At 42.3% G+C, this 25745-nt stretch overlaps 2 protein-coding genes across 2 annotated transcripts in view; one reads left to right on the forward strand and one right to left on the reverse strand.

The window, feature by feature from the left end:
- The first annotated feature begins 49 nt into the window (after window positions 1-49).
- MCMBP (minichromosome maintenance complex binding protein) lies at window positions 50-16254 on the forward strand. Its single transcript, XM_059476551.1, has 16 exons — window positions 50-222; window positions 834-919; window positions 2468-2608; window positions 2915-2956; window positions 3413-3514; window positions 3977-4106; window positions 4736-4887; window positions 5633-5733; window positions 7475-7644; window positions 8866-8989; window positions 10075-10192; window positions 11799-11964; window positions 13710-13843; window positions 14322-14486; window positions 14858-14946; window positions 15262-16254. The coding sequence occupies exons 1-16, from the start codon at window positions 165-167 to the stop codon at window positions 15386-15388; spliced, it is 1905 nt and encodes a 634-aa protein (XP_059332534.1). The 5' UTR covers window positions 50-164; the 3' UTR covers window positions 15389-16254.
- A 542-nt stretch (window positions 16255-16796) lies between these two features.
- The window catches only part of INPP5F (inositol polyphosphate-5-phosphatase F), a 38398-nt gene continuing 29449 nt past the window's right edge, over window positions 16797-25745 (reverse strand). Inside the window, exons 14-20 of the mRNA XM_059476548.1 lie at window positions 23797-23914; window positions 23105-23303; window positions 22181-22252; window positions 22014-22087; window positions 20670-20798; window positions 19850-19937; window positions 16797-19393 (exon numbers count right to left, since the gene is read on the reverse strand). Coding sequence (XP_059332531.1) covers window positions 18286-19393; window positions 19850-19937; window positions 20670-20798; window positions 22014-22087; window positions 22181-22252; window positions 23105-23303; window positions 23797-23914 — 1788 coding nt within the window. The 3' untranslated portion in view covers window positions 16797-18285. The remainder of the gene's footprint in view (window positions 19394-19849; window positions 19938-20669; window positions 20799-22013; window positions 22088-22180; window positions 22253-23104; window positions 23304-23796; window positions 23915-25745) is intronic.

Consider the following 25745-nt stretch of genomic DNA (forward strand, 5'->3'; position numbering starts at 1 on the left):
GCCGTGAGGGGCGGGAGGCGGGCCCGGCCGCCATTCCCGCAGGAAGAGGAGGAGGAGGGCAAAGAGGAGGAGGAGGAAGCGGCGGTGATCCCCGCGCTGGGCTGGCGAGCGGGACTCGGCGGCCGCAGGGTGCCGGCAGCCCCGCGGCGAGGCGCGACCCCGCCATGCCGTGCGTGGGCGACTGGCTGAACAGCCCCCTGAGCATCGTGCAGGGCATCTTCGGTGAGGCGGGGCCCGCGTCCTCGGGCGGCGGCGGGAGCGCCCCACGGGCGCCCGGAACCGGACGGCGCTTTCCCTCGTGGGGTGGTGGCGGGGCCGGCTCTGTGTCTTATGTATCTGTTGTGTCTTATGTATCTGTTTTATGTCTTATATATCTCGAATACAGCGTGTGTTTTGTGTATCTCGTGTGTCTCTGGGTTCCGGCAGCAACGCGTGCTGGCTGCCCGCGCTGCCGAGCGGTGCTGGTGGTACCAGCGCTATCAGCCGCGACTTAATCTTTTTTTTTAAATATTATTTACTGTTATTTCAGACCCTGAAAATTAAATCTGGGTTTAATCTTCACTAAAAAATACCGACATTAAATTTTGCGGTGCCTCGGCTTATGCCTGTCCCCACTGCGGTGTTGTTTCCCTCGCTCCCAGCAATGGCTCTGTGCTTCTCGAGTGGTGTGAAATGGGAAGTCAGTGAATTGCAAGGGGAATAAATTAGTCCGAGATGCACTCTCTTCCCCAAGATAGAAGTGAAAGTTGGGTTTGTTTGGTGTGCTGGGAGAATGCTGGGTAAAAGTCTCTGACGTGGTGATAACGGGCGCGTTGATATGTTGTTTTTTGTAGCCCAAAATGCTCCAAACTCTGACTGGGAGAAGAAGGTAACCGAATACTTCAAGGAGAAATTAAAAGAAAATAATGCTACTAACTGGGTAAGAGTGTTTTTTTTTCTTTTCGAGTTATGCTTTTTCTTAAGCTCTGTTATTTTTTACACTTTATTGCAGTGGCTTGCTTTTGATAAAGTCCTGCAATTTCACGATAAGTGTGCAGCTGAATTTCATGCCCAGGCTTTGGGATGTGGAATTTGCACCTCGGCTGCCTTAACCTGAGTGCAAAGCCGGGGTGTGAAATCCCGGCCCGTCCATCCCCTGCCTTCTGCACCCTCCTTCCCCCAGGCCATCGCTGCCGGCTGCTGCCACTCTGCAGCACAGTCAGTAGATGGCAGGAGATGACAAATATTGTCATTTTTGGGGAAGTGTGAGTCCTCACCGTGCACCACAGGCTGCTGGCTATAAACCCTTTCTCTCATCAGCTTTTATCACAATGCAAAACTTGTGTGGGTTGAATAAATAGTTGCCTGGACCTTCAGGTTTTAAGGGAAAAAACACTTTTCCTGCTAAAACTGTGCTTTATTGGGCTGAGTCAGGCCTGGTTTGTGCAGTTTAGCAGGGAAGCTGTGCTTTAGGTTTTAAAAATAAAGTGTGCACAGTTGAGTTCAAAAGCTGATACTTTTCTAAAAGGCTGTAGCAGAAATGACTTAATGGGACTGATAAGGGGATGAGAAAATTTGAGATCAAATCTGTTCTACCTGTCACTAAAACCAGGTGAAAATAATTTTTCTTTCTCTGTCTGTGAAAGTATTCTGTGTTTAGTATTAAATGGTTGCCTAAATCAAAGCATTAATGGCAAAAATTGAGTAAAATTTACATCAGAAGGAATTTAATTCATATTTTCTTGCTCAAAAAAATGAGGGGCTACACTTTTGTTAAAATGCCACTTCCTATAGTGCCACTTACAGTTTTTGTTGCATTTTAATGTTGGATCTAGCTTTTTCAACAAATATTTTATATTCAGATTTAGAAAACCCTATTCATATTGCAAGTTCTTTGAAGTTATACCATGTGTTTAGGCATTGATTTTTTTTTCTTTCTGTTTTCCCATTGTCATGTAAAACTGTGTGAAAAAGACTTCCCCAATATGGACTTGGAAATTAACATACAGGTTTTCCAGGACCTTTTGTTATAAGAAATTGTGCATGCAAATTGCTCTAGTACTGCTGGTTACATTGCACATGGTGGAAGTGCTGTTAAGTAGAAATAAGATAAGTGATAAATTCTGTTTAATCCTGCAGCTGCAGTAATTCTAATTTAAAAGTTGATTTCAAATATTGTGCAGTTTTCATACAGTTCCAGTGACCTATAACCAGTATTTTGGACTGGAAGAATTTGGGAACTGTTAAGAATTGTAACAATTATCTGTAACAGCCATTGCAGGAAGATGTTGGGATAGATACACTTTGTTACTACTTAAATTGGGATGGGAGATGCACTCAGAAAATATGAAGCGTGCTATAAATATAGGAGTTTGATAAGGAGGATACACTGGATGGTCAGAGAATTAAGTTTTTGTGCTGGTTTTGGCTCACTTCAGAGCACTGCTCAACGTATACCAGTTGTATGGAACAATCTCTTTTTTCACAGGTCCCATCACTGAATGATGTTCCTGTGCATTACCTGAAACCCAACAGCTTAGTGAAATTTCGCTGCATGGTTCAAGATATGTTTGATCCTGAGTTTTACATGGGAGTCTATGAAACAGTTGACCCAAACACAAATGCACGTGTGAGTGAAATACTGAGTTACTATTTTAGCAAATGTTTGTCATTTTACTCATTCTGATCCTTGAATTTCTCTAGTTTGTGAGTTAAACCTGTGGAGTGTGGACACTGATAGTAACTGTGTTCAGCTCAAGTGGCATCAGTAAAACATAACCTGTTACATTTCTGTTGAGGAGTAGAAAATGTTAAAATGATGAAATGTTTGGCTGGATGTCTGTGAGGGGCTTTGGGCTTCAGTGATTTTGGTGTGATTCATGTTCAGGATGCTGTCAGAAACAGAATGATTGCATTGCCTTTTCCCTCTTGACAGGTTTTGCATTTTGGTAAATACAGAGATGTGGCAGAATGTGGGGTAAGTTCTATAAACTATATGAACTTAGAGAAGAAATATTGGATGGAAAGTTGTAGTTTTGTGTGTGACAGAGCTTCTTTGGTCCTTGGCAGTGGATTCCTGAAGATACTGCTCTAAATGCAAAGTCAGTCTTTGGTTTGGAAAGCAGAGTATTCATAACTGCTCACTGGCATTCTAATTTCTGCAGGCTTCCAGCTGTTTCTGTTGTATTTAAAATTTGTTTTGGTTGAGTGGAGGGGGGAGTGCCCATGACCTTGAATCTGTCTGCTATGGAAAATAGTTGCTTTTGGTAGTGCAGTGCAATTTGAATCAAAACATTATATATTCACTTTTTCCTGAGTTATGTAGTCTTGCATGCTAATTGTAACTTCTGGCTGAGTGAATCTGTGGGGTTAGCTTAAAAAAAGAAAACAAACTGTAATCAGGTTTTTGACAAAATTTCTCTTGGGATTCCAGCCTCAGCAGGAAATTGATTTGAACTCCTCACAAACAGTCACCTCGGAGAGACAGACTTTCTACTGTGTTCCAGTGCCTGGTGAATCAGCATGGGTGAAGGAAATATCTTTTTTGCCTGAGCCAGTGCTTTGTTATACAATCAGTGGTCACCAACTAATTAATTAGATTTAAGGAATAAGTCCATTTAAAATTTCTTTTTTTTAAGTGAATCTGGAGAGGTGATAGGTGTAGAAAGAGGAAAAAATAAAGTTGATGGTGTGTAATATGCACAAAGAGGATGCAAATGAATTTAGGGGCATTTATTTTGATTTAGTAGACATTTTTGCTTGGGAGAGTCGTGAAAATTTCTGTTAATTTCTAATTGTAAATGCATAGGAAAAGAGAAACTTCAGTTGAGCCATTGGCATTTTCTACAGCAGGACGCTTACACAGTGAAAGTCTCCTATAAAACACCTGTAGCTGAGCATGTTAAGATGAGGATTTTGTTTAAAAAAAACCAACATTAACCTTAGTGTGGGTGAGTTTTCCCTGCTCAGTGTGAGGCTTCCTTAACCCTTGGCCCACGCCTACGTCAGTGCCAGCCAGGCCCGGGTGAGCCCCTCCACCTCCTACACCCCCAGCCGCCACAAGAGGAGCTACGAGGAGGATGAGGACATGGAGCTGCATCCCTGCAAACAGAAGGAGCAGCACATGGGTAAGAGCTGCTCAATGGTTGTTCTGGTGTCTTCCCAGGATTTGGCAAAAATTCATTGCTAAGAACCGAAATATTGGCAATTGGTTTAATTATTATTGTTGTTGCAGCCTTTAGGATTTGGAGGCTTTGTTGAAGTCTGATTTGAAGGAGTGTGGGAGAGCCTGTACATGTGTGTTGCATGACTTGTTATATGTGTGTTGTATGACTTGCTGACAATCTACAGAAATTTTTAATATAAACTGGGTTTTATGCATATTCTGACCTGGTTCTTTTTAAGTGAAGTGCAGAAAAATATTACCTTTGCAGTCCTATGCACTGTAGAAAAAAAAATCATTCCTCTGGTTTAAACTTTGCATTTTGAAAATCAGGTTTCTGGCCATGTTTGGGTTTCCAAGACACATAGATCTTTGCCAGAACTCTCTCTCTCACTTAAATTTGATTACATATAGTATGCACTTGTGAGACTTCTCATATTAAGAGTATGTTCTGCCAAGTATATTGCATTATTAAATATTCTGGTCTCAGATGTCTTGTTAAATTAGTTTTATTCTGAAGAAAGTTGCTCACTGAAGAAAGTTGTTCAGTTCTGCGTTTCTTTTTAAAAAGCCTGCAAATCCTGTGTTTTTCAGGCAGTGGAGGTGATATCCATGGATGTGTGGAGCCAAAGAGATTAGAAACAGAAGCTTCTGCAGGTCATCATGTCATTTCTCCCAACTGCTCCCCTCCACTTGACCTAAATTTTCCCTTGCCAGGAGAGAAGGGACCAGCATGTCTTGTAAAGGTGAGAGATGCAGAGCTGATGAGCAGGGCTGTGCTCTCAGAATCAGCCTTGCAGTGGTTTGTAGGCACAGAAATGTGTCTCAAATCCAGAATTTTGTTTCCAGAGATAATTACATTCTTTCTCTTCACTAACACAGTGTTTCTCTTCTTGAGTGCTGCATTTGAATTGCTGGAATCCTTCAGCACCATTTACTAGAGCTTGCACCTTCTCATCCCATTTAGTTAAAAAAAGATTCCAGTATTAGATGCTTGAGGGTGCAGCTGGTATTGATCCCTGGTATTTTTCTTTCAGGATATTTCCTGTAATTGAAAAACAGCTGTGAAAAACCAAGCTGAAAATCCAATAAACTACACATTTATGTATTGAATTTGAAATAGTCCTTGATTCACTGCTATGTTGTATTACTGTGAAACCTTACACAAAATTTCTCTGCTGTTGCTGTATTGACTTCTCTGCTATTCAGCAAATCTTGATGAATCAGAGTAGAATGCAGTTGTTTACACTGCTGTGGCAAAGAATGCCAATAGAAAAAGCATGGAATCATAAAATTCCTGTCAACTCCCTGCCAGGTCCCTTTTCCAGTGTAAGCTTAGTGACACTGAGGGCAAAGGGAGACCTCTTCACTCAGACTGTTCTCAGGCCACAGCTGAGATTCCGGAGTTTCATTTATCTGACAATTTTTCTGCTGTCCTGCATCTGGCCCATCTGCCTCAGCATTTTATTTTTTATTTTCTGTTTGGGGCAGATCTATGAGAGCTGGGAGAGCTTCAAAGTCAATGATGTGCTGGAGGTGTTTGGTGTTCTGTCTGTGGACCCAGTGCTGAGTGCAGTGAACAGTGAGGAGAGGTAAGGCTGCCCTGAAATGCAGTTTATATTGCAGTGAGCAGACAGGGAAATGTGTAAGTACATGGTAATTATGCTTGAGAAGTGAATTTTGTTGCTTTAAAATAGCTTGATGAGGAAAGTGTTACATCCAGAATCCTGGAAACTGAAGGCCAATGTGCTGTGGTACATCCATATCCTTGGATACCCAGTGCAGCTTTTTTTAGGTTGCTGTACAGTCTGTAAAGCAGAAAATGTTTCTGTAGCTAAATGTTTTGTGCTCTTTCATGTGTACCAAACTTTCAGTGAATGAGTGAATAGTGAACAAAGCTTTCAAGGAAGCTTTGAAATTATAAATGTCCTTTTGATGTAGTTTAAGTCCCTGGAAGTTGTTACCAGAAATGTAAACATTTCTGAAGAATATAAAAAAAAGTTTGCATGTCTGCATGCAGAGTGATAATGACCAAAATGAGTAAAAAATTGGTTGATTTTTCATTAATTAAGGTACCTCATCTTCTTAATCCACTGATAGAAACTTCCCATTTCACCTGTTGTTCTGCAATTCCTTGCCTGACAAAATACAAAATCATTTAGGATGCAAGAAGTCAATTTTCAAAATAAAACTCTTGAACAAAATCTAACATAAATACTGCTGATGTCTTGAACCATTGCACTCTGAATCATTTCTGTTGGTGAGTTTGTTCATCTCTGGCAAGTAGGACACCCAGAGTGCAATGTGAATCCTTTATAGTGCCAACTTCTTAAAAATTACCTCAGCCTGCTCAGCTGCTTTTTGTTATCATCTGTGTGACAGCTGATCCCACGCTGACAGCTCAGTTGCTCTCTCACAGGTGCTTGTGGGTTTTTCCCTGTGTCATTCTGTAACAAGAAGACAAAATGGTGGCATTTAGCAACATTTTGAATACAAAATAGCAAAATAATTTTGAATACAAACAAAACAAATCTCTTTTAATGGAAAGAATGGATAGTGTGTGGATGAACTGCTGAAGTGGCTTTGAAATTATAAAGCCTGACAGTTTTTAAAACCAGTACAAGAAGATGAGATTTGTGTTAAACTTTACTGTCATCTGATAGAGTCACTTTAGGAATTTTGCTTTCTAAAAATGAAAATGAAAACCTTGAAGAGATTTTGTAAGACATCTTCAGGGAGAGCAGTTGTGTATCTGGACTCTTAAATTAAGAGGTAATACCTCCGGGTTCCAGCAGAGGTACATTAGGGTTTATTTATTCACAGTTTTTTTACTCAGCCAGTGACAGAGATGTGATGTGACTGTCTAGAAGATCTTGTCAGGCTCCAGAACCTGGTGGGATGTGAAAATCCCACATGTACTTACAGAGACAAATGTAATAAATGACCTTATTTTTTAAAAGCTGTTGTTTAGATTTCATTCAGTACAGGCTGGGCAGAACAGTGTGTGATATTTTACTTGAAGCTACAGCCTGTATGCAGCAAATAATAAATGTGATTTAATTACTTGATTATTTTCTGAAAATAATAGAATCCAGATATTTTGGGTCAAGCTTGCTTTGGTGTTAATATGTCAATATGTAATTGTAATTCAGTATTTGTGGTGTTTATAAAGATCCTGAAGAAGGTGGTTTGAGTGTGGCAGGAGTCAGCAGGAGCTGGGAGTGGATGTTGTTTGTCCCTCCGTTCCTGGCCTGCTTCCAGCTGTTCTGGCTCAGAGGGACAGAAATTCCCTGGGATGTTTGTGAGTCCAGCTGTGCTGTGTCCTCTCCACAGGGACAGCTCCAGCCTGGATCCCATGGAGTGCATGGACACCATGGAGGAGCAGAGGGTGCACAGCCCCCCAGCCTCCCTGGTGCCCAGGATCCACGTCATTTTGGCCCAGAAGCTGCAACACATTAACCCCTTGCTGCCTGCCTGCCTTAACGAAGAGGAGAGCAAAACCTGTGAGTGTCTGGGCACTTTCCAGCACATCTGAACAAATTCTGCTTTGCTCAGAGGCAAATGCCTCAACAGCAGGGTTTGAGTTTAAATCTTGGGAAATGGAAGAACCATGCACTGCTGCACAGGAGGCAGATGTTTGTGTTTATGTGATGTTTACATTTTATTTGGCTGAAATAAAAGTGATTTATGTGGAGTTTGGTTTTGCATTCTGCGTGCCCAAGAATTTTACCAAGTTGTTCAGCCATAAGATTTGATTTGTTTTCACAGAGTTGTGAACTGCTGCAAAATTAGATTTCCAATTTAGTGTGATATTGGAAATAAGAAACATACTGCTAATATAGAGACTCCTATTACTGCGCTTGAGTGGGCACAGTTGGTGAGAGAGAGATGGTGAATTTTGTTTTTTGAATTAGAAGGTTTGATTTATTAAGATATTATATATAATATATTATTACTATATTAATAGAATATAGAGAGAGGTTTTTGTAGAGTAGTTTGGTTAGTTAGGAAGAGATAGAAAGAATTTACAACAAAGTTGTGGCTAAGGATTTAGTTTTTTGGTTTGCACTGGTGATTGGTTTTTAATTATAAACATAAAACATGAATTAATTACTAATTAAAATAAGTGGTTTTATTGCATTTTTAGTAATTAATAATAATTATTTACTTTGTCTTCGGAGGCTTCTGGCCTCCCGAAGACACAAAAATCTAAAAAAAAAAATTCTGTAAAAAAATGTCTGCAACAGACCCCTAGTACTGTGCACAAAATAAGGCAATTCTGCTTTTAAGCAACTGTGCTATTCCTTGTTTGACTGGTTTTTTTTCACTGAATTATTGCATGCAGACCTGGTATTTATGACTTTCTTCTTTGAGTGCCTTGTATTGCTTGTTTTGAGCAATATGTAAGAAGTTTTTTCTGCCTTTAATATAAAACAGAGCAGCTATGGATTTTATAAATTTGGCTCTACACTTTATACCCTGCTGCAAATGCATTACACAATATCTAATCTTTTGTAAAAATAATTTCCAAGGAAGTGTTGAGTGATTCAGGTTGTCCAAAGCCAGTTGAAAAAACCAATCAGTGTTTGTTTTTTTTTTTCCTAGACTGCTTTGGAATAAACATTTTTCTTCATCAAACTGTGACAGAAAGTCAAATTTATTTAGAGGGAAGAGGGTGAGAAACAAGAACATTTTCTGACATTTGTCCTCTGCTCTTTTGCCAGTTGTTTCTAATTTCATGTCTGAGCTGTCACCAGTGAGAGCAGAGTTGCTGGGGTTCCTCACCCATGCCCTCTTGGGAGACAGTTTGGCTGCTGAATACCTGATACTGCATCTCATTTCTACAGTGTAAGTATTGACATGTGTGCTGAGAATTTATGTATTGAGCATTTAAAAGAAATCTCCTTCTGTGGGGTTCTTCACCAGTCTGCAAATATATGGCAGAACTAGCCTAAATAATACTTATTTCAGTAGTACTTTGTGCAGGTGGAGTTGTCCTGTCACAATACACACAAAGGCAGATTTCAGTGTCTGAAATAACAGTAAATATTGATAAAAGAGCAGCTTTATGGCAGTGTATACTTTCAGTGCTGCTTTGAGAGCTGACAAAATCTCCAAGACACCTTTAAACAGAGGTTTGAAAACATCTTTCTGCCTCTGGCTTCTTCTAATGAGTAGGACATGCCACTGACTTCCCAAAGCCAGCATTTCCTGACTGCAGGAATTATTGCTTAAGTACTACAAGGTACATTGTGGGAATTGGTTTAATTAAATGTAAGCCTGTTTATTGGTAAGTTGAAGTGACCTATTTAGCATGTGATAGAAATTTATTTTTATATTGATTTAAACTATGGGTGAAAGAGCAGCATCCTTAGACTGATTAAAATCTTAAGTGTGAAACTTCAGAAATTCTTTGTCAGGCCCAAATTTAATGTTAGTCATTTTAGTCTTCAAAGTCAAAATAGGTTGGTTTCATTCTTTTTAGTCCCTTAGAATAGAATGTATTTTCTCTCTTAGCTGGTATCACAAAAAGGCTGAGAGTTCTCAAGAACGGGGATGTGATACACAGTGAGAAGAGGGAGAGGAAAGCTGAGGGCAGGTAAAGGAGATGAACAAGTGTGATAAGGAGGGAAGTTGAGATTGGGCAACAGAAAGGAAAAGAATGCAGTGTGTTCAGTGAGTAACAGCAGAGTACAGGGAGAACAGAATGTCTGGAAGGCCTTTGCAGGTGCCCAGCACTGTAAATCACTGCTGTTGTGTGGTGCTGTGAGGAGCAGCTTCAGCCTCCTGCAGGAGGAAGGCAGAGGAGCTGATTTTGGTCTGTATGTTCTGAAATCCTGCTGGCTGTCAGAGACCACACAATGCTCCAGCTGCTAACACCTGTACCCAGTGTTAGCCAGGTGTTTGCCTAACCTGTGCTGCTTTTGGTGCAGCTATGGCAGACGGGATGTGCTTCCTCTGGGAAAATTCACCGTCAACCTGAGCGGCTGTCCCCGGAGCAGCGCCTTCAGCGAGCACCTGTACCGCCTCATCCAGCAGCTGGTGCCAGCAGTGAGCATTGCCTGGGCAGGGCTGGGGGGTGTGTTCTCACTGGTACAGCCTGGCCAGGGTGGGCTGGAGTGCTCTCCTGCTCCCCTGTAGAGAGCAGGTAACAATAGAGATTGGGCTGGGGGACCTGTTCTCACTGATCCAGCCTGGTCAGGGCAGGCTGAAATGCTCTCCTGCACCCCATGTAGAAAGCAGGTAACAACAGAGATGGGGCAGGGCTGGGGGGTGTGTTCTCACTGGTACAGCCTGGCCAGGGCGGGCTGGAGTGCTCTCCTGCTCCCCTGTAGAGAGCAGGTGACAATAGAGATTGGGCTGTGCCTGGGCAGGGCTGGGGGGTGTGTTCTCACTGATCCAGCCTGGTCAGGGCAGGCTGAAATGCTCTCCTGCACCCCATGTAGAAAGCAGGTAACAACAGAGATGGGACAGGGCTGGGGGGTGTATTATCACTGGTGCAGCCTGGCCAGGGCGGGCTGGAGTGCTCTCCTGCCCCACAAGTAGAGACCAGGCAACAATAGAGATGGGGTATGGCTGGGGGACCTGTTCTCACTGGTACAGCCTGGCCAAGGCAGACTGGAATGCTCTCCTGCTCCCCTGTAGAGAGCTGGTAACAATAGAGATGGGGTAAGGCTGGGGGATGTGTTCTCACTGATCCAGCCTGGTCAAGGCAGGCTGAAATGTTCCAACACTTGGCCTAGAATGTATTTTCTCCTGCTCCCCAAGTAGAGAGCAGGTAACAATAGAGATGGGGCTGGCCTGCGTGTTGAAGTCTGTGTGCCTCATCATCTAGGATGAATATGCAATGAAATCCTCTTCTCAGTGGTATTGAGCTGATAGGCAGATGCTGCATGCTTTATTTGGTCTTTCTGGGTTGATATGTGTAGACATTTGGGTTATTAAATTATGGTGTGTGATGGTGTTCACAGGGGTCTTAGGATGAGGGAAGAGATGAGAATGTTGACTCCATGTTTCAGAAGGCTTGATTTATTATTTTATGATATATGTTATATTAAAACTATACTAAAAGAATAGAACAAAGGATTTCATCAGAAGGCTGGCTAAGAATAGAATAAGAATGAATGAATAACAAAGGTTTGTGACTGATCGAAACAGTCCAAGCCAGCTGACTGTGATTGGTCATTAATTAGAAACAACCACATGACACCAATCCCAGATGCACCTGTTGCATTCCACAGCAGCAGATAATCAATGTTTACATTTTGTTCCTGAGGCCTCCCAGCTTCTCAGGGGAAAAAATCATAAGGAAAGGATTTTTCAGAAAATATCATGGCTACAATGGTGTCATTAGGGTTTATTCAAGTTTGTGGATACTGCTCTGCAGAAAAGCCACAGTAATTCAATTTGGGGTCACACACAACAGTATTGCTGCAATAAATCATTTCTTATTGAGCTCATCCTAGATGTGCAGACCAGGTAATAGGAATTCCTGACAGCAATATTTTCCTTTGGGGAATTTTGAAATACACAGCATTTGGATATTTGGGATAAAGCATTGCAGTGCCAAGTTCTGCTTTGCTGTGCAGGCTCCCAGGCCAGCTGCAGCTGCAGGAGCAGCATTGCCTGGGTGCTGAGGGTTTGTTTCTCCTTGCAGTCCTACCACCTGCGCATGAGCATCGAGAGCATGAACCACTCGCGCTTCATCCCCCACAAGGACTACGCGGCCAACCGCCTGGTCAGCGGGCTGCTGCAGCTGGCCAGCAACACCTCCCTGGTCATAGATGAGACCCAGCTGGAGCAGGGACAGCTGGACACTGCAGGTACACAGTTTGGTGTCTGCAAGCCCATTTGGGAGGTTAAAAGCTGCTGTGTTCTTAGACACAGTGATAATCGTGTCCCGCTGATAAGGGGTCTAGTGCTAAATTCTTTGTGGCTTCCACATCCTATTGCACTGCTTTGAAGCAGCTTCCTGCAGCCTTCTCAGCCAACTTAAGACAAATTGGGAGAATTCTTCATTACCAAAATAACTCTGATTCGCTGGAGTGGCCTTTCAGTTTCCTGTGATAGTGCATGAAGTGGGCAAAGCATATGCTGATGCCTTATGCTCTACATTTTTACTGTATATCTGGAAACCATCCCTGAGAAGTGGAGAAAAAAGATTGCTATTACTGTGTTAAAAATAGTGGGGATTCTGTCTTACAAGCTGATGTAGCACTGTGTAGCGTGCTTTCAGCAGAGCTTTAGAAATTAATTTGATTATAACTCACATAAAAGAGCTGAGTTGCATTAAAAGCTCAGTACCTGGAGAATGCACAGTACAGGTGTCCTTGAGTCCTGGGGCTGTCCTGTGCAGGGACAGCAGCTGGAGTCCAGTGATCTGTATGGGTTCCTTCCAGCTCAGGAGATCCTATGAAACAACAACAGGAAATCACTGCAAGTAACTTAATTTTAAAATCCAAATGCTGTAAAGCTGCTTTGGTTTTTTTAATTACTGCTCTTAAAAGTTGCAAACTGAAATTACTAAATTTTGAATTTTCAGTATTTTTTGCTACTCAGCTTTAGTAAATCTACAAAATTTTGCTAAAGAAAATAGTAAAACGACTAACAAGCTCTGCATTGACTGTTTCAAAAAAAAATTAGGTAAAATATGATAAACTCCCATTATAGAGAATTCTTGCTGTGCTGGTTTATAGGTTTTCCAAAATGTTTGTCTGTAATGTTTAAAAATACTCAGCATTTAGTGAAAAAATAATATTTTAGATATTAAAAGTTGCAGATAAAAGGGCTTGGTAATTTTATTTCTTTTTTGCTGATGTGGTATTGTTTTCTACTGAATTTAGAGTAAAGAAGTACAAATTATTCATTTCTTACAGCAGCGTTGGGAACAAAATTTAATCCTAGAGAAGAGTGTCTTCAGATGTGGCAGTTGATTTGGAGCTCTTGGAAGCTACAGCTTAGAAATTTCAAATGGAAAAATGTCCCAGAAGTCAACCCCAATATTAAATTTGTCTTTATTTGCTAACTTTGCCTTTATTTACAATATACTAAATTATTACCAAGTATTTAAAGGCAAAACTACAACAGTAGTTTTGTCATTTGATGCAGTAACTGCTGGGGAGAAATTCAGTTTGTCAGGTACATGTTGGTATTTCAAAGAGAGAATCCCAATGGTCAACCAGTTAATTTCTCAATATTTTAAATAACTTAATTCCCGGTAAGGTGAGTGAGTACTATTTAAAAAAATGGCAAAATTAAATTGCTGATGTTTTTCTGCTTTTGAGGAGAGATTTCTTCTTTGGTTTTTCTCTCTGAATAGATACCTGGCTTTGTAGGGACAGTGAAGACATGAGATACGAACTCATGTACTAAGCCACACAAGGTTTGGGCCTGAAATCAATAATTCTTAATTTTGATTCACATTAAGAAGACACCTCAGACACAAGAAGGAACAGGGTGATTGCAGAATCCTTCTGCTTGCTGCTCCTTGAAAACAGATGGGAAACAGCAATCAGGGCTGACAGTTGTTTTGCTCCAGTGCTCAGGGAGTTTGCTGTTGCTCTTGCAGGTGTCCATAACGTGACAGCCCTGGGTAACCTGATCACTTGGCAGAAGGTGGATTATGACTTCAATTACCACCGGATGGAATTCCCATGCAACATTAATGTGCTGATCACTTCCGAGGGCCGCTCGCTGCTGCCGGTGAGGGAGGGAGGGAGGGACAAGTGGGGACAGGAAATGTCTTGTGACCAGGGAGGGTGTGACACTGGCAGTAGCTGCTGCCTGCTCCCTCGTGGCCAGAAAACAGAGATGGAGCTTTGTTCCTCCTTCCTGAACAGGGGTGGTGAGGTGGTGAAGGACCCAGGGTGGGTAAAGCTGCAGAGATGTGCTGCTCTCCAAGCCTCCCTCGGGCACGGTGGGTTCTGAGGTGATGGCACAGATGTGGCACTGCCCCTGCAGTACCCTGAGCTTGCTCTCTGACGTGCCAGCTTTGTCCACTGAGCCTTGGCTCTCCTGCTTGGATCAGGAGCTGTTCAAAACGTGAGCTGGAGAGTATTTCAAGAATTATCTTACCTTGGTTCTGGGAAATACTGACTTCTGCTCCTTCTGAGAGTAAATTAGTCTTGGAATAGAAAATAGTGGGACGTGGAAAGAGATGAAATGTGATTTTCTCTTTCAGTCAGATTGCCAAGTCCACTTACAGCCACAGATAATTCCCCCGAACATGGAAGAGTACATGAGCAGCCTCCTCACTGCAGTGCTGCCCTCCGTGCTGAACAAATTCCGAATTTACCTGAGTTTGTTGAGGCTGCTGGACTACAGTATATCTGATGAGGTGACCAAGGTAGGGACACTTCTCTCACATGTTTTCAGCTGTGTATTTGGATAGAAAGCACCTTAGTAGACAGTTACTGTACTTACCTTGTCGGTGATTCTCCTTTAAGTTTTGCAAAACCCAAATAGAAGCATTTTCACATCCTGACTGTGCCTTCAAGGGTTTGTAAAGTATATACTGAATTTATTAGATAAGGAACAGTGCATGTAACCTGCTTTCTAACACTCATTTTGAAAATGGGTTCTTTACAAAGATGACAAGTAGCCTGGTTTTTCTCAACAGCAATGAGTTGAAAGGTTGAAATCTAAAGGTTGTTACAGTGTTCTTATCTCCTCCTGGAGATCTGTTTTGCCCCATAATTCCACGCTGTGTTGTTCCAGGCAGTGGAAGAAGACTTTGTGGAAATGCGCAAGAACAACCCCGAGAGCGTCACGGCCGATGACCTGCACAAAATGCTGCTGGTGGCCAGGTGGGTGTGGTGCTCCTGTCACCACTCTGGGCTTCCCAGCCAGCTGCAGCTTGAGCCAGCACTTGGTCTGCAGCTGAATTGTGTCAGACCAGCCAGACAGAGGAACAAAGCAGAGGAGATTCTTAGATAGGCCAAGTATTTGCTTCCTGCTTTCATCCCTTGCTTTCTTACTCCTGAAGGCCGGCTGGGTCTGAGTGAGTTGGGCTGGGTCTGAGTGAGTTGGGCTGGATCTGAGTGAGTTGGGCTGGATCTGAGCTGTGCTGGGTTGCAGCAGCTGCAGGAGCTGTTCCTGACTGGCTCTCTGTGCTCCCCCAGGTTCCTGTCGCTCAGCGCGGGGCAGACGACGCTGTCCAGGGAGCGGTGGCTGCGAGCGAAGCAGCTGGAGGCACTGCGCAAGGCCAGGCTGCAGCAGCAGCAATGTGTCAATGGCAATGAACTTTAACACCTGCTGGATGTCACCCTGAACATGTCTCTAATCCTAGGTGGAACCCATACTAAGATTGGAATATTGTTTATACCAGTTTTTGTAGATAATTTATACCAAAAAGTTATTGATATTTACCCTCGTGGTCTGAACGCGCTTAACTCTGTTCAGCCACCTAAACATATTTTATGGAATTTTTTTGGACCCTGTTTTGTAATTGAAAATTGGTAACATTGAGCAAATTGTTTGATATTAAACTTTAATACTGAGGTTGTGTAAACTTACTCCCTTTAATAATAATAGAATTTAAGCCAGAACCCTTCATACATAGCAGTGGTCTGCTCTGTTCTGGAGGACATTTGTGGTCTAGTTTTGGCTTGGCTGAATTGTGAGGATCAGAGCTCTCAGCTGGCCAGCAGCTGCAGCTGGAGGAGCTGCTGACTTCACTCTCTGTGCTGTTCTGCGAGCTGGGGCAGGTCACACTCAGAGCAGCAGCAGCATCAGTGTGATGGTATCAGTGTGGTACCAAGCAGTAATTTGACCAACTCAGGTATGAAAAATACTTGCCTTGTGCTTTGAGCAGACCATGACTTCTCACATTTCTCCAATGAGCTTTGTCCTGGTACAGCTTCTTAAAAAAACCCACATTGGCTGGACAGTGGGTGATACTCTTGTGCTCACACAAAACACTTCTTTACTTTCTGCCTTGGCAGTACTGCAGGGTGGTGAAATGGTTTATTTAGTGCTTTCTGCTGACTGAAATCACAGGGACAGGAACCCCCTTTTTATGGTTTTTTCCTGTTCTAAACATGAGGGCTTTTGCTGTACAGCCAATCTGGATATTTTGTCTCTTCCCACTAATAATGAGTACTTATTATGAGAAACATTTTTTGTGTATCCTAAATTTGAGCCAAGCTTGGTGCTGTTTCAAATCACTTAGAGCTTATTTCTTTTCTCCTTTTTTTTTTTTTTTTGTTTTTGAGCACTAAAAATGAATATTCATGGTTTTGTCTGACTTGTGCTGCATTACTGTGAAGTGAAGCAACTGAACAAATGAGGAAGGAAATGAACACTTTTCAAAAGGCAGCTGGGCTGGAATGCAGGGTTGGGTTCTAAGATTGCCTCAGGGGATGTTTTTGTGCCCATTGCCATCTCCAATATTTCATAGCTGGAAGGACATTGAAATGGAGAGGGACAGGACAAGGGGTGATGACTTCAAACTAACACAGGATAGATTTAGATGAAATATGAAGAAGTTCTTCCCTATGAGGGTGGTGAGGCCCTGGCTGCCCAGAAAAGCAGCACCATTCTAAGAGGATAAAGAAGTGAAGTCATGGCTGTGTCCCTTGACTACCAGGAGAATTCTGTAAGAAACAGCTAAAGTCCTGAAGTCCCACATGCCTTAAAATCACATACCAAACCCTGCTTTTGCTTCCACTTTTTTTATTAAAATATCTCATGTATATTGCTCACATTAAAATACAGCAGTAGTTTAATTTTAAATATAGCCACAAGTATAGACACTCAAAAAAAGAACAAAAACCCAAACCCACATCACTTTAATAAAATAAATAAACCAAATTTGTTTATCAAAGTTTCAGGTGCTAAATGATTTCAGACACAGTACAAGTCCTAAGACACAGAGCTACCCTAGGCCAGGACAGGACGTTGTGGGGACACCACGTGCAGCCTATCTACAGTACAGGGACAAGGACAGAGGCACTGGGTCTGTCAGGGTGCTACAGTCACAAACCACAGCACAGCAAGGTCCTGCTTCACAGCAGCTTCTGGACAAGGTCCTACACTGGAATGGCATGGCAAGGCATTCCTGGGAAGGAGGAGTTCACAGGTGGAATCCTTGGACACACAGAGCAAAGGGGAGTTTTGATCCAGTTCCCAGCAGGAGCAGATGCTCCACCCTGCAGGTGCAAAGCTGGAGCTGGTCAGGAATTTGGTCTTGGATAGATGCTGACAGCTATGCTCTAATGCAACCCTGATCTTACAAGCAGTGCACTGGCCTCCTGCTCCAGATGTTAGTTGGGATTTTGCATCAATTTTCATCCTTAGAGAGAATCCTAGCACAGAGGGACACAGTGCCTGATGGGCAGGTATCTGGCTCATCCTGCTTTACAGAGACAAAAACTTAGAGCAAATGGGCAGAGTTTGGAATTTAAAAAAAAAATAACTGCTTTAACATGGGCAAGACAATTCAAAGACATTTGCTTCATTTCCCCTCACATCAAAACAAGTGAGGAAAAAACCAATCTACAGAAGAAATTTGCACTGCAGGATTGTGGGTATTTCAGATTGGGTCTCTAAGCTTCATCTATAATGAAAGTGTCCCAGGATATCTGGAAAGAAAAGGATAGACAGAAATCTTACTTTCTGGTTTACATACTTAAATTCAACAAAAACACATCGGTTCCCATTGTAGAGGCACAATTCAGAGAGCTGCATCTAGAACTTCATTGAAAACAAGTAAAAATACTAGTCCAAAAATAAATAAAATGTAATTTACCGGTACTTTATTTTGCTGGTGTAGTGCAAGGTAAGTAAGGTCAGAGAAGTGCAGTATCATCCTTTGAGTATAAATACTTTCTACATAATTCAGAAGAGCTACAAAATTAGTCTCAAAAAAATAACTGTGCAACACATCTAAGATAGACAGCATGCTTATTGAATCCCAGTGTCTAAGCTACCTGTTTAAATATGGTTTATACAGGTTCTGTCTCACCTGCCTGAGGGAATTCTGAAGCTTGGTCAGAACCAAATTCATTTGCATCTCTCACTGCTTGTAAACAAATCACCTATTATCAATCCCAGTATCCAGTAGCAGTTCATGCCACAATAGTCCTGATGTCATTGGGTTGTTTTATTAGAAGCCACAGCTAGAAGAACACTTCCCAAATGAGCAACTAGATCTGAATTATTCGCGTCTGGCATTGCGTAAACATTTCTCTCAGTTCTTTTTGTTTGATTTCATTTAAAGCTTCTGGTTCTGCAGGGCTCTTTTGGACCTTTGCCACAGCAAAATTAATCCCTTGAGTCAATCCTGCCTGGGTGATGTTGGCAACCTGGACCATGGAGCTGCGGATTTTAGCGAAGGGAGACACGGCCCTGCTGCCGCTGCCGTCGGCGGGGGAAGGAGAGCCGTGGAGTCCTGGCTCCTGGTTCCCAGACACAGAGCCCGGGCTCCTGTGGGGTTTGCTCCAGTCAGGCCCCCCCACAGCCAAGAGCTGAGGGTTTGGCTCAGAAGAAGGAACATCCAGCTTTGACGGCCTGGAAGGAACGTCTGCAACAGCTTCAGCCTTGGGCTCTGCCTTCTTGGCGGCGCTCCCGCTGCTTTGGGCGGGTGCGTGGTGGGGCTCCGGAGGACCAGCCTCAGAGGGCTCCGGCCCATGGCAGCCCTTGCTCTGGGCATCCTGCACGAACCTCTGGCAGTACACATCCACGGGCTTGGCCAGCTCCAGCCCTGCGCTGTCAGAGGCGGGCAGGGCGGCGTCCCGGCCCTCGGCTGGCACGGCCATGCTGAGGCTGACGTCGGTGCTGCTCAGGGACTGCGAGCGGCTGCCCAGGCGCGGCGCCGAGGCGATGATGCCGCAGCTGGGCAGCACGTAGTCCGTGGGGCCCATGTTCTCCAGGGACCCCCCCAGCTGTCCCTCCTCGTCCGACTTGGAGTTGCTCAGGAAGTCATCCGAGTGGAAGGAGTCATTGTCTGAGCCTTCTGTGTCAGATTCACTGGCGGCTTTCGCATCCACCCCGGGGTTCTCCAGGGTTTCCAGGCTGCTGTCCGACTTCCAAAGATTCACTTTCAAATTTGGCTTTAAGAAATTGACTTTCACTTCAGGTTTGGCAAAGCTGCCCAGCTTCCGAAGGTTGCTGATGTTGACGTTGGATTTGGTTTGTTTCACCTTTTGATTGAGGGAGGAGAACTTGCTCAGTAAATAATTCTTGCCTTGGGCCAGGGACCCTCTGTTCTGAGACCGAATGCCAATGATGTCTTCGTGAGGTTTGCTGCTCCTCCTAGAAGAGGAAAAAGATCTTTAATGTACAATCAAAGCACCAAGTATACTCTATCTCCAGTCTATTTCTGTAACAGAAATGGACATTTCAGTTCCTAAGTTACCCTTTTCTTACATAAATAATACATTTAATCCTTTTTTTACATAATAATATTGTACCCATATAAGCTAATCAAGCTGAAACCAACAAAGGAGGGTTGATACAGAACAGTAGCCAAATAAGGGGAACAGGCAGTTCCTGCAGGCACTTTAGTTTTTCATTAAAAAGGATTTGAATTCTCCATTTTTTTAACCCTAACTTTGTGTATACCCAGTAGCCAGATTTAGCAAATACTCAGTCTGCAATAGCTGTAAAAAGAACAAGGTTTTTTGGCTGCACTTTCTACTCAGCTGGGAGAAGCAGCAGAGTTGAGAGCAAAGGTGGGATACAGAAGGATCACATCATTGAGGTACCCACCTCTCCAGCTTCTTCTCAATAATGGGCACATCCATTCCCATTGCTTGCTTTGTGATTCTCAGCATTTCTGCAATGCACTGAAGGGTGTCTGAAATTCAAGCAGAACCTGTCAGACACTAAAAACACCCTTAAAAACCCATATTCCACAATCTACAAAGAAACAGGTCTAATTTTAATGTAATTTTGTTTGGCTTTACTGCTTTGCTTTTCTTTCACCCCGCAGAGCAGTTGTGCCCTTCAAGTTGTAATTCTGATTTAAAGCTTACAAAACAAACCTAAAGAATAAACTCTCCTTCAGCCCTAAATACTCAGCATTAAGCAAATCGCTGCCACACTGCCTCATTTGGGGAAGGAAGAGAAGCAATTTTATTTATTCTAACCATTGCTGACAAAACTCAGTGCTCCAGGTACGAAGTGATATTTTTTTCCCTTGTTAGTGTTTGTTTAATCTAGTTAAGCAACAAGCAAGAACATTTCCAGACACTGATTTCACTAAAGAAATTGATTTCTTTACCTCTTTAGGAGTTAATTTTAACTTCATTTTCTAAGTTTTTGAAGCAGTAAAGACCTGGACAGGGAAATTATTCTAGTTCTAGAGAGATGTTTTACTTTAAAGCTGTATTTGAAATGTTTTTTTTCCTATTAGAACAGTAACTGAGTGATTTTTTTAAATTGCTTTCCCACGTCACACAACAGGATTTTATTGGAGTGATTTCTGAAGAAGGATAAATTTTAAGAGCAATGGAACAAGTATTTTTTAGAGAAACTCCAACACATTGGATACACTTCTGTGTCTAAAACTTCTACACAGGACACAAACCTTTTCCATCTTCTTCTGGGCTGCGAGCCACAGCCCTGAGAGTGTGAAAATATCCACTCATTTCTTTGTATTTGTAATGCAGCCTCATGCAAGAGAACTTGGGTTTGCCAAAGAGAGTAGGCTCAGGCCCTGAGAGAGAAACCAGGAGAAATCTTTAGAAATCTTTAACCAAACACTGAAAGAGATACTGCAGAGCCTGCACCTAAGGCTATGTAAGTGCTGACAGTGTTTTTCAGACTAAAATGCTTCATGTTTTCATAAGAGCAGGACTGATACTTTAAAAGAAAGATTTTCACATTAACTAAACAATCAATAACTTACAAAAAGTAATTACACTCTCTGTATGTCTGTTACAATCCAGCCTGATTGTTTACTGCAGATTACTCTTTCAAATAGAAGGGGGGAAAAAAGCTTTACACTTTTTACATCCTGTGGGTTTTTTAGGGAATGGTCCTGCAAGGATTAAAGGGAAAGCAAGTATTTTTATCAAGGGGATGTAATTGAAATTTCAAGATTCAGACCAGTACTTCAACTCTTCAGTGCCCTGCATAATCTACAGCATTAAATGAGGTGTGGATGTAGATATTGGACTCTGCTCTGTGCCTCAGGATACAAATGTCCACAATACACACGTGAGGGAGACCTTTCCCCTGAATGCTCAGAAATTGCACAGACACAGTGAAAGTTAGTCAGGAGATGATGAAATCACTGTGTGTTGTGCAATGGAAGACTGAACTCCATCAGGAGGCCACACACTCCCTTCTCCCTGACTGGATCACCTTTTTCATGATTTAAAGAGATCACATCTTTAATGCTTCAGCAGAAAATGCTGGATTTAACCTGCAGATGTTACATTCTATAGCAAATAAATTAAATCAGCATTACAAGGTGCTTTTGAAACAGCATGTTTGTTACCAGCCCTTGAGAAAGACAAGTTTTACAAAGCTGCGAAGCAGATCTGAAGCACAATTCTGAGCCACTGGCTGTGTTTGGATCAAAGGAAGAGAGCCCTGGATGCACAAACCTGTGACTCATTACAGAAGTTGGCAACATTGTTACTGCCATTTGATAAATAATGAAATCTGTTTGGATGACTCTGTGGCTCTTTTAGGAGTTTGAAAGAGGGAAAATTTTAGAACCTTCCAGTGATCAAAGCTTCCATTTCCAGCAGCAGGAAGAGCCTGGCAGCTGTTTTCAGCCAGAGGGGCCATTTCTGGGTGGGGAGCCCAAGGCATGTGCCACACTTCAAGGACTGCTGCTTCAATACATTTGTAGGATGCTTTGATAGGTGCTCAAGCCATTGTTAAGATCATTCAAAAAAAGACAGAGTGACTGTTTTCTTACCTATTTCTATTTTTTCCAGAGCTTCAAGACTTAACCTTTGGTACTGATTCACTTTGTCGATTTCATCATCGTAGCTAGAAAAAAGAAACAGAATTTAGTGCTTCCAACTAATCTAAAGCAGAGCTACTAAAATAAACTACACATAGTAAGGGAAAGTGGTAACTTACTAGGCCACATAATAGGCAGAGTTTGAAAGTAAAAGCAGCACATCCACATCCTTATGAGTGGCATCAATGAGACTGAAGGGAAGGAAAATAAACACAGGGTAGAAGGTTTTATTTGCAGAGCTGTAACCTGTGCCCAGTGTGTTCTGGGGACACTCTTTAGGAGCTGAACACAAGTTACAAGAAGTTTCCATCATGGTGTGTTATCAAATCCATGTAAGCAACAGTCACTCAAACCTGAAGTTATCTGACAGCTCAAAAACATCAGCAGAAGGTCCAAAAATAAACAGAAAGCCCACAAGCTATTAAAAATGCTACCAGAGAAATGGAAAAACACCTCAGCCTCAGTGAGGGTGATGAGCCTGTGCCCTGAATTGAATAGCTGTCATAACAACCTGCTCTGCTATTTTTAGATGCTGAAGTTTAACCTGCAGGAGATCTAACCACTATTTTTCTCTTGCAAGCTCCTGAACTCTGAACTTGATAAGGAGTGAAGTTGAGAGTTTATGCTCATTAATTTCCATGAACAAAAATCCAGACTGTCCAACTGCTGACTCATTCCCCAAGGATTCAATCTGAGCAATTCAGTTACACTTTCCCTGTAAAGCAACAAGGAACAGCTCCTCAAGCACTCCCTTTCACCCACCCTTAGTTCCACAAGTTCTCCTCATGGTACCTGCCACATTTTGGCAGTATCAACCACATCCATCCATTTCCAGATGATCTCTCTAAGGTCATTCCAGCATGCACCATTTTTATGGCACATGTTTAGAGGATTTTTCCCTTTACAACTATTCAAACCCTTCAAGCACTCTTGTCCTTCTACAGAACTGTCCACACATCAGCCATCAAAACCTTTTAATATCAGTAGTAATTAACAGAGGTGTCAGAGTAGCAGCTGATCAGTTTTAACTTTGTTCAACAAACCTTGGGTCACAATCAATGAGTGCCCAACCTCCATGGAATTTTTCATCATCTGGCAAGAGCAGTTTCATGTAGCTCTGCAGCAGCTGGCTGATCAGCTCCTGGTGGCTCCTCAGGTTCTCCTTGTGCAGGGCTTCGTGCTCCTTCTCTTTTGTAAATATGGAGTACAGGTCCTCTGTCACAGGGATGCCCTGCATCAAATCTACATAAACCCCAAGAAATATCAAGCAAGACACAGTTAAAAGTGATACATGGCAAGAGTTTGTAAATTCCTTCCAAATGATGCATTTTAATGATGCTCTTGGTAGTCTTTCTGAAGAGAATGTTTCCTTAACTGAAAACTCAGAAGGTGTAATTCTACTTTCAATGAAAAACAAGAGTTCTTCACAATTTTAAGAGATACTTGCTACATAAATTTAACTTTGTCTTAAGAAGAGATGCTACAAGACATTTAACGCTGAAATGAAGCTGGGGCAAAGCCTCCAATGAGTCACACTGCATGCAATCCCTCTGAATTGAGTGTTGCTTAAATTCCAAAGTGAGATTGTTCCTTGTAGAGTCCAGTACAGACATGTACCCACTCACAATGCTTTTAAGCAACAGGAGGAAAAAAATCAGTCAGAAAGATGAAACCAAAATGATTTCATAATCTTTTCTAAATACCACACTCAGCTGGGTTGAAATTGTGCTCTTACCTATGACTGCTTGCCTGTAAGCATCCCTGAAACGATTCAGGTAATATCTGTTGGCAGAGTTCACTCCATCCTTCATCACCCCTGCCAGCTTCCTTTCACCAGTCCTTGTGAAGTCACCCTGTCACACACAACATGCAAATCTTTACATCAAACTTTGGAGCAGCAGGCTCAGCTGAAAGGACTTGGCACTCTGAAATTCAGTTCTGAGATGGAAACTCAGGAATTATCTTCAAGTAACTATTTCATACAGAAGTTGAAAAAATTGATTTTTTTCAAAGAGCATCTTCTGGCATTGACTCTGCAGAGAATCCTCTGGTTTTGATAGATTTACAATTTCAGTAGGAAATTCCAACAGAAGGCAAATCTGGACATATAAACCAGCTAACATTGAAGGAGGACTTTCAATACATCAATCATTGTGATGCTTCAATACCTCCAAAAGAAAAAATCCCTTTTTTTGGCCTTTAATGTAAAAGGAACACAACTGGAACAGTAGAGAAGACTGAAGCTTACTGAAAAATGGTTTTCATCTCACTGCTTTTGCTACCAAAACAAGACAAACATAACATACTGGGGGAAAGCAGCACATACCCTCACAACCTCAGAAACAAAAGAAAGTTTCTAGGCCACAGAAGGCTTAGAATTTGAATAAAAAGTTGTTTTTGTAGTTACACTTCATTAGAGGATTCTATTTTCAGAGACACGCCGGCACAGAGCATTTCTAAAAGCAACATCAACCCCTATATTCCAAGTGTGTTTCACTTTCAAATTAAAAGAAGTACCACAATCAAAAATAATTAATTTAATCCATGAACCTCAACAGTGAGTGGAGAAATCTTCCAGCAGAAGGGCTGAAAATTTAGATCTATAAACTTGAGGTCTGCACTTCAGATTTAAAGTTTTTAATGAAAACAAGCATGTTAGGCTTTTTTAGTATTTTTTAAATATTAGTGCAATCAACTAATCAAAGCTCAGCACAGATATTTAAAGAGAGATTTAAGTATTAAGCATTTCCACCATAGTGATTTTTCTTATGCCAAATGCAAATACTACTAAAATTTGTTCCACCAATTACACACAGCAAATACCTCAAATTCTATGACTTTTCAAAGCATAGAAGTAGAGAGCATGGAGTTTGATGCTTGATCTTGGTACATAGAGTGCATTACAGCTAATTAAGAAGAGTCTTTAGAAAATATAGCTAATTAATGCCACCCATTTACCTACATAGCCTGGTCTCCAGAAATTTAGAGTGTTCTTTAAATATTCTAAATGCTTAGAAGTACTATAACCATGATAAAATATAAATGGATGTAATAATTAATATATCTCTCCAACTCTTATCCCTGTTGTGGTTTTTGTTGAAGAGAACAGAATGCAGGTGAAGTGCAGGGAGCACTCAGCTCTTCTCTGACTCACACCAAGCACAACACAAAACCTTCTTCCATTGCAGTCTCATCTCTCCAGAACAAAACCACACAGAGAACTTGGTGAACTTTTAAATATCTGTCTTTGGTTGGAAATGCAAGATGTGGCTGGGCTGTATATTCTATTGCCATCTGTCAGAGGTGGGGCAGGTATCTCCTGTTCATTGGGCAGTTTTCTTTATCTCTCCCACAGCCCATCCTCCCTCCAGGAGATCTCTTCTGTTCATGGGCCATTAATCATTAATTATCTTCTGTCCATGGCCACTGAGTGTCCCTGCAGGGCTGATCCAATCCCAGCATCCCATGGGAGATGCTCCGCCCAGGGGAGGAGCCAAGCATTCCTGCCTGGATCCAATCTGAGCTTTGGGACACCCCAGCAGCCTTTGCCCCCTGCATTGCCAGAGGAGCAGCTTTCTGCTGCCCTGCATGGCCAGAGGGAGCCCAGGCCCATCTGCAGCAGCCCTGGAGCTGCAGAGGAAAACTCCCCCCTTGTGCAGGATCCCTGCTGCAGCAGAGCCACAG

The sequence above is a fragment of the Ammospiza nelsoni genome, chromosome 8 (assembly GCF_027579445.1).
Source record: "Ammospiza nelsoni isolate bAmmNel1 chromosome 8, bAmmNel1.pri, whole genome shotgun sequence".
In the NCBI taxonomy this organism is placed as follows: domain Eukaryota; kingdom Metazoa; phylum Chordata; class Aves; order Passeriformes; family Passerellidae; genus Ammospiza; species Ammospiza nelsoni.

What these genes read in the sequence shown, in the direction of transcription:
- MCMBP (XM_059476551.1), top strand. Translation starts at nt 165, where the DNA reads ATGCCGTGCGTGGGCGACTGGCTGAACAGCCCCCTGAGCATCGTGCAG. An exon ending in ACCCAAACACAAATGCACGT is followed by an intron (nt 2,609 to 2,914) that starts GTGAGTGAAATA and finishes CCCTCTTGACAG; the next exon opens with GTTTTGCATTTTGGTAAATA. An exon ending in TATCTGATGAGGTGACCAAG is followed by an intron (nt 14,487 to 14,857) that starts GTAGGGACACTT and finishes GTGTTGTTCCAG; the next exon opens with GCAGTGGAAGAAGACTTTGT.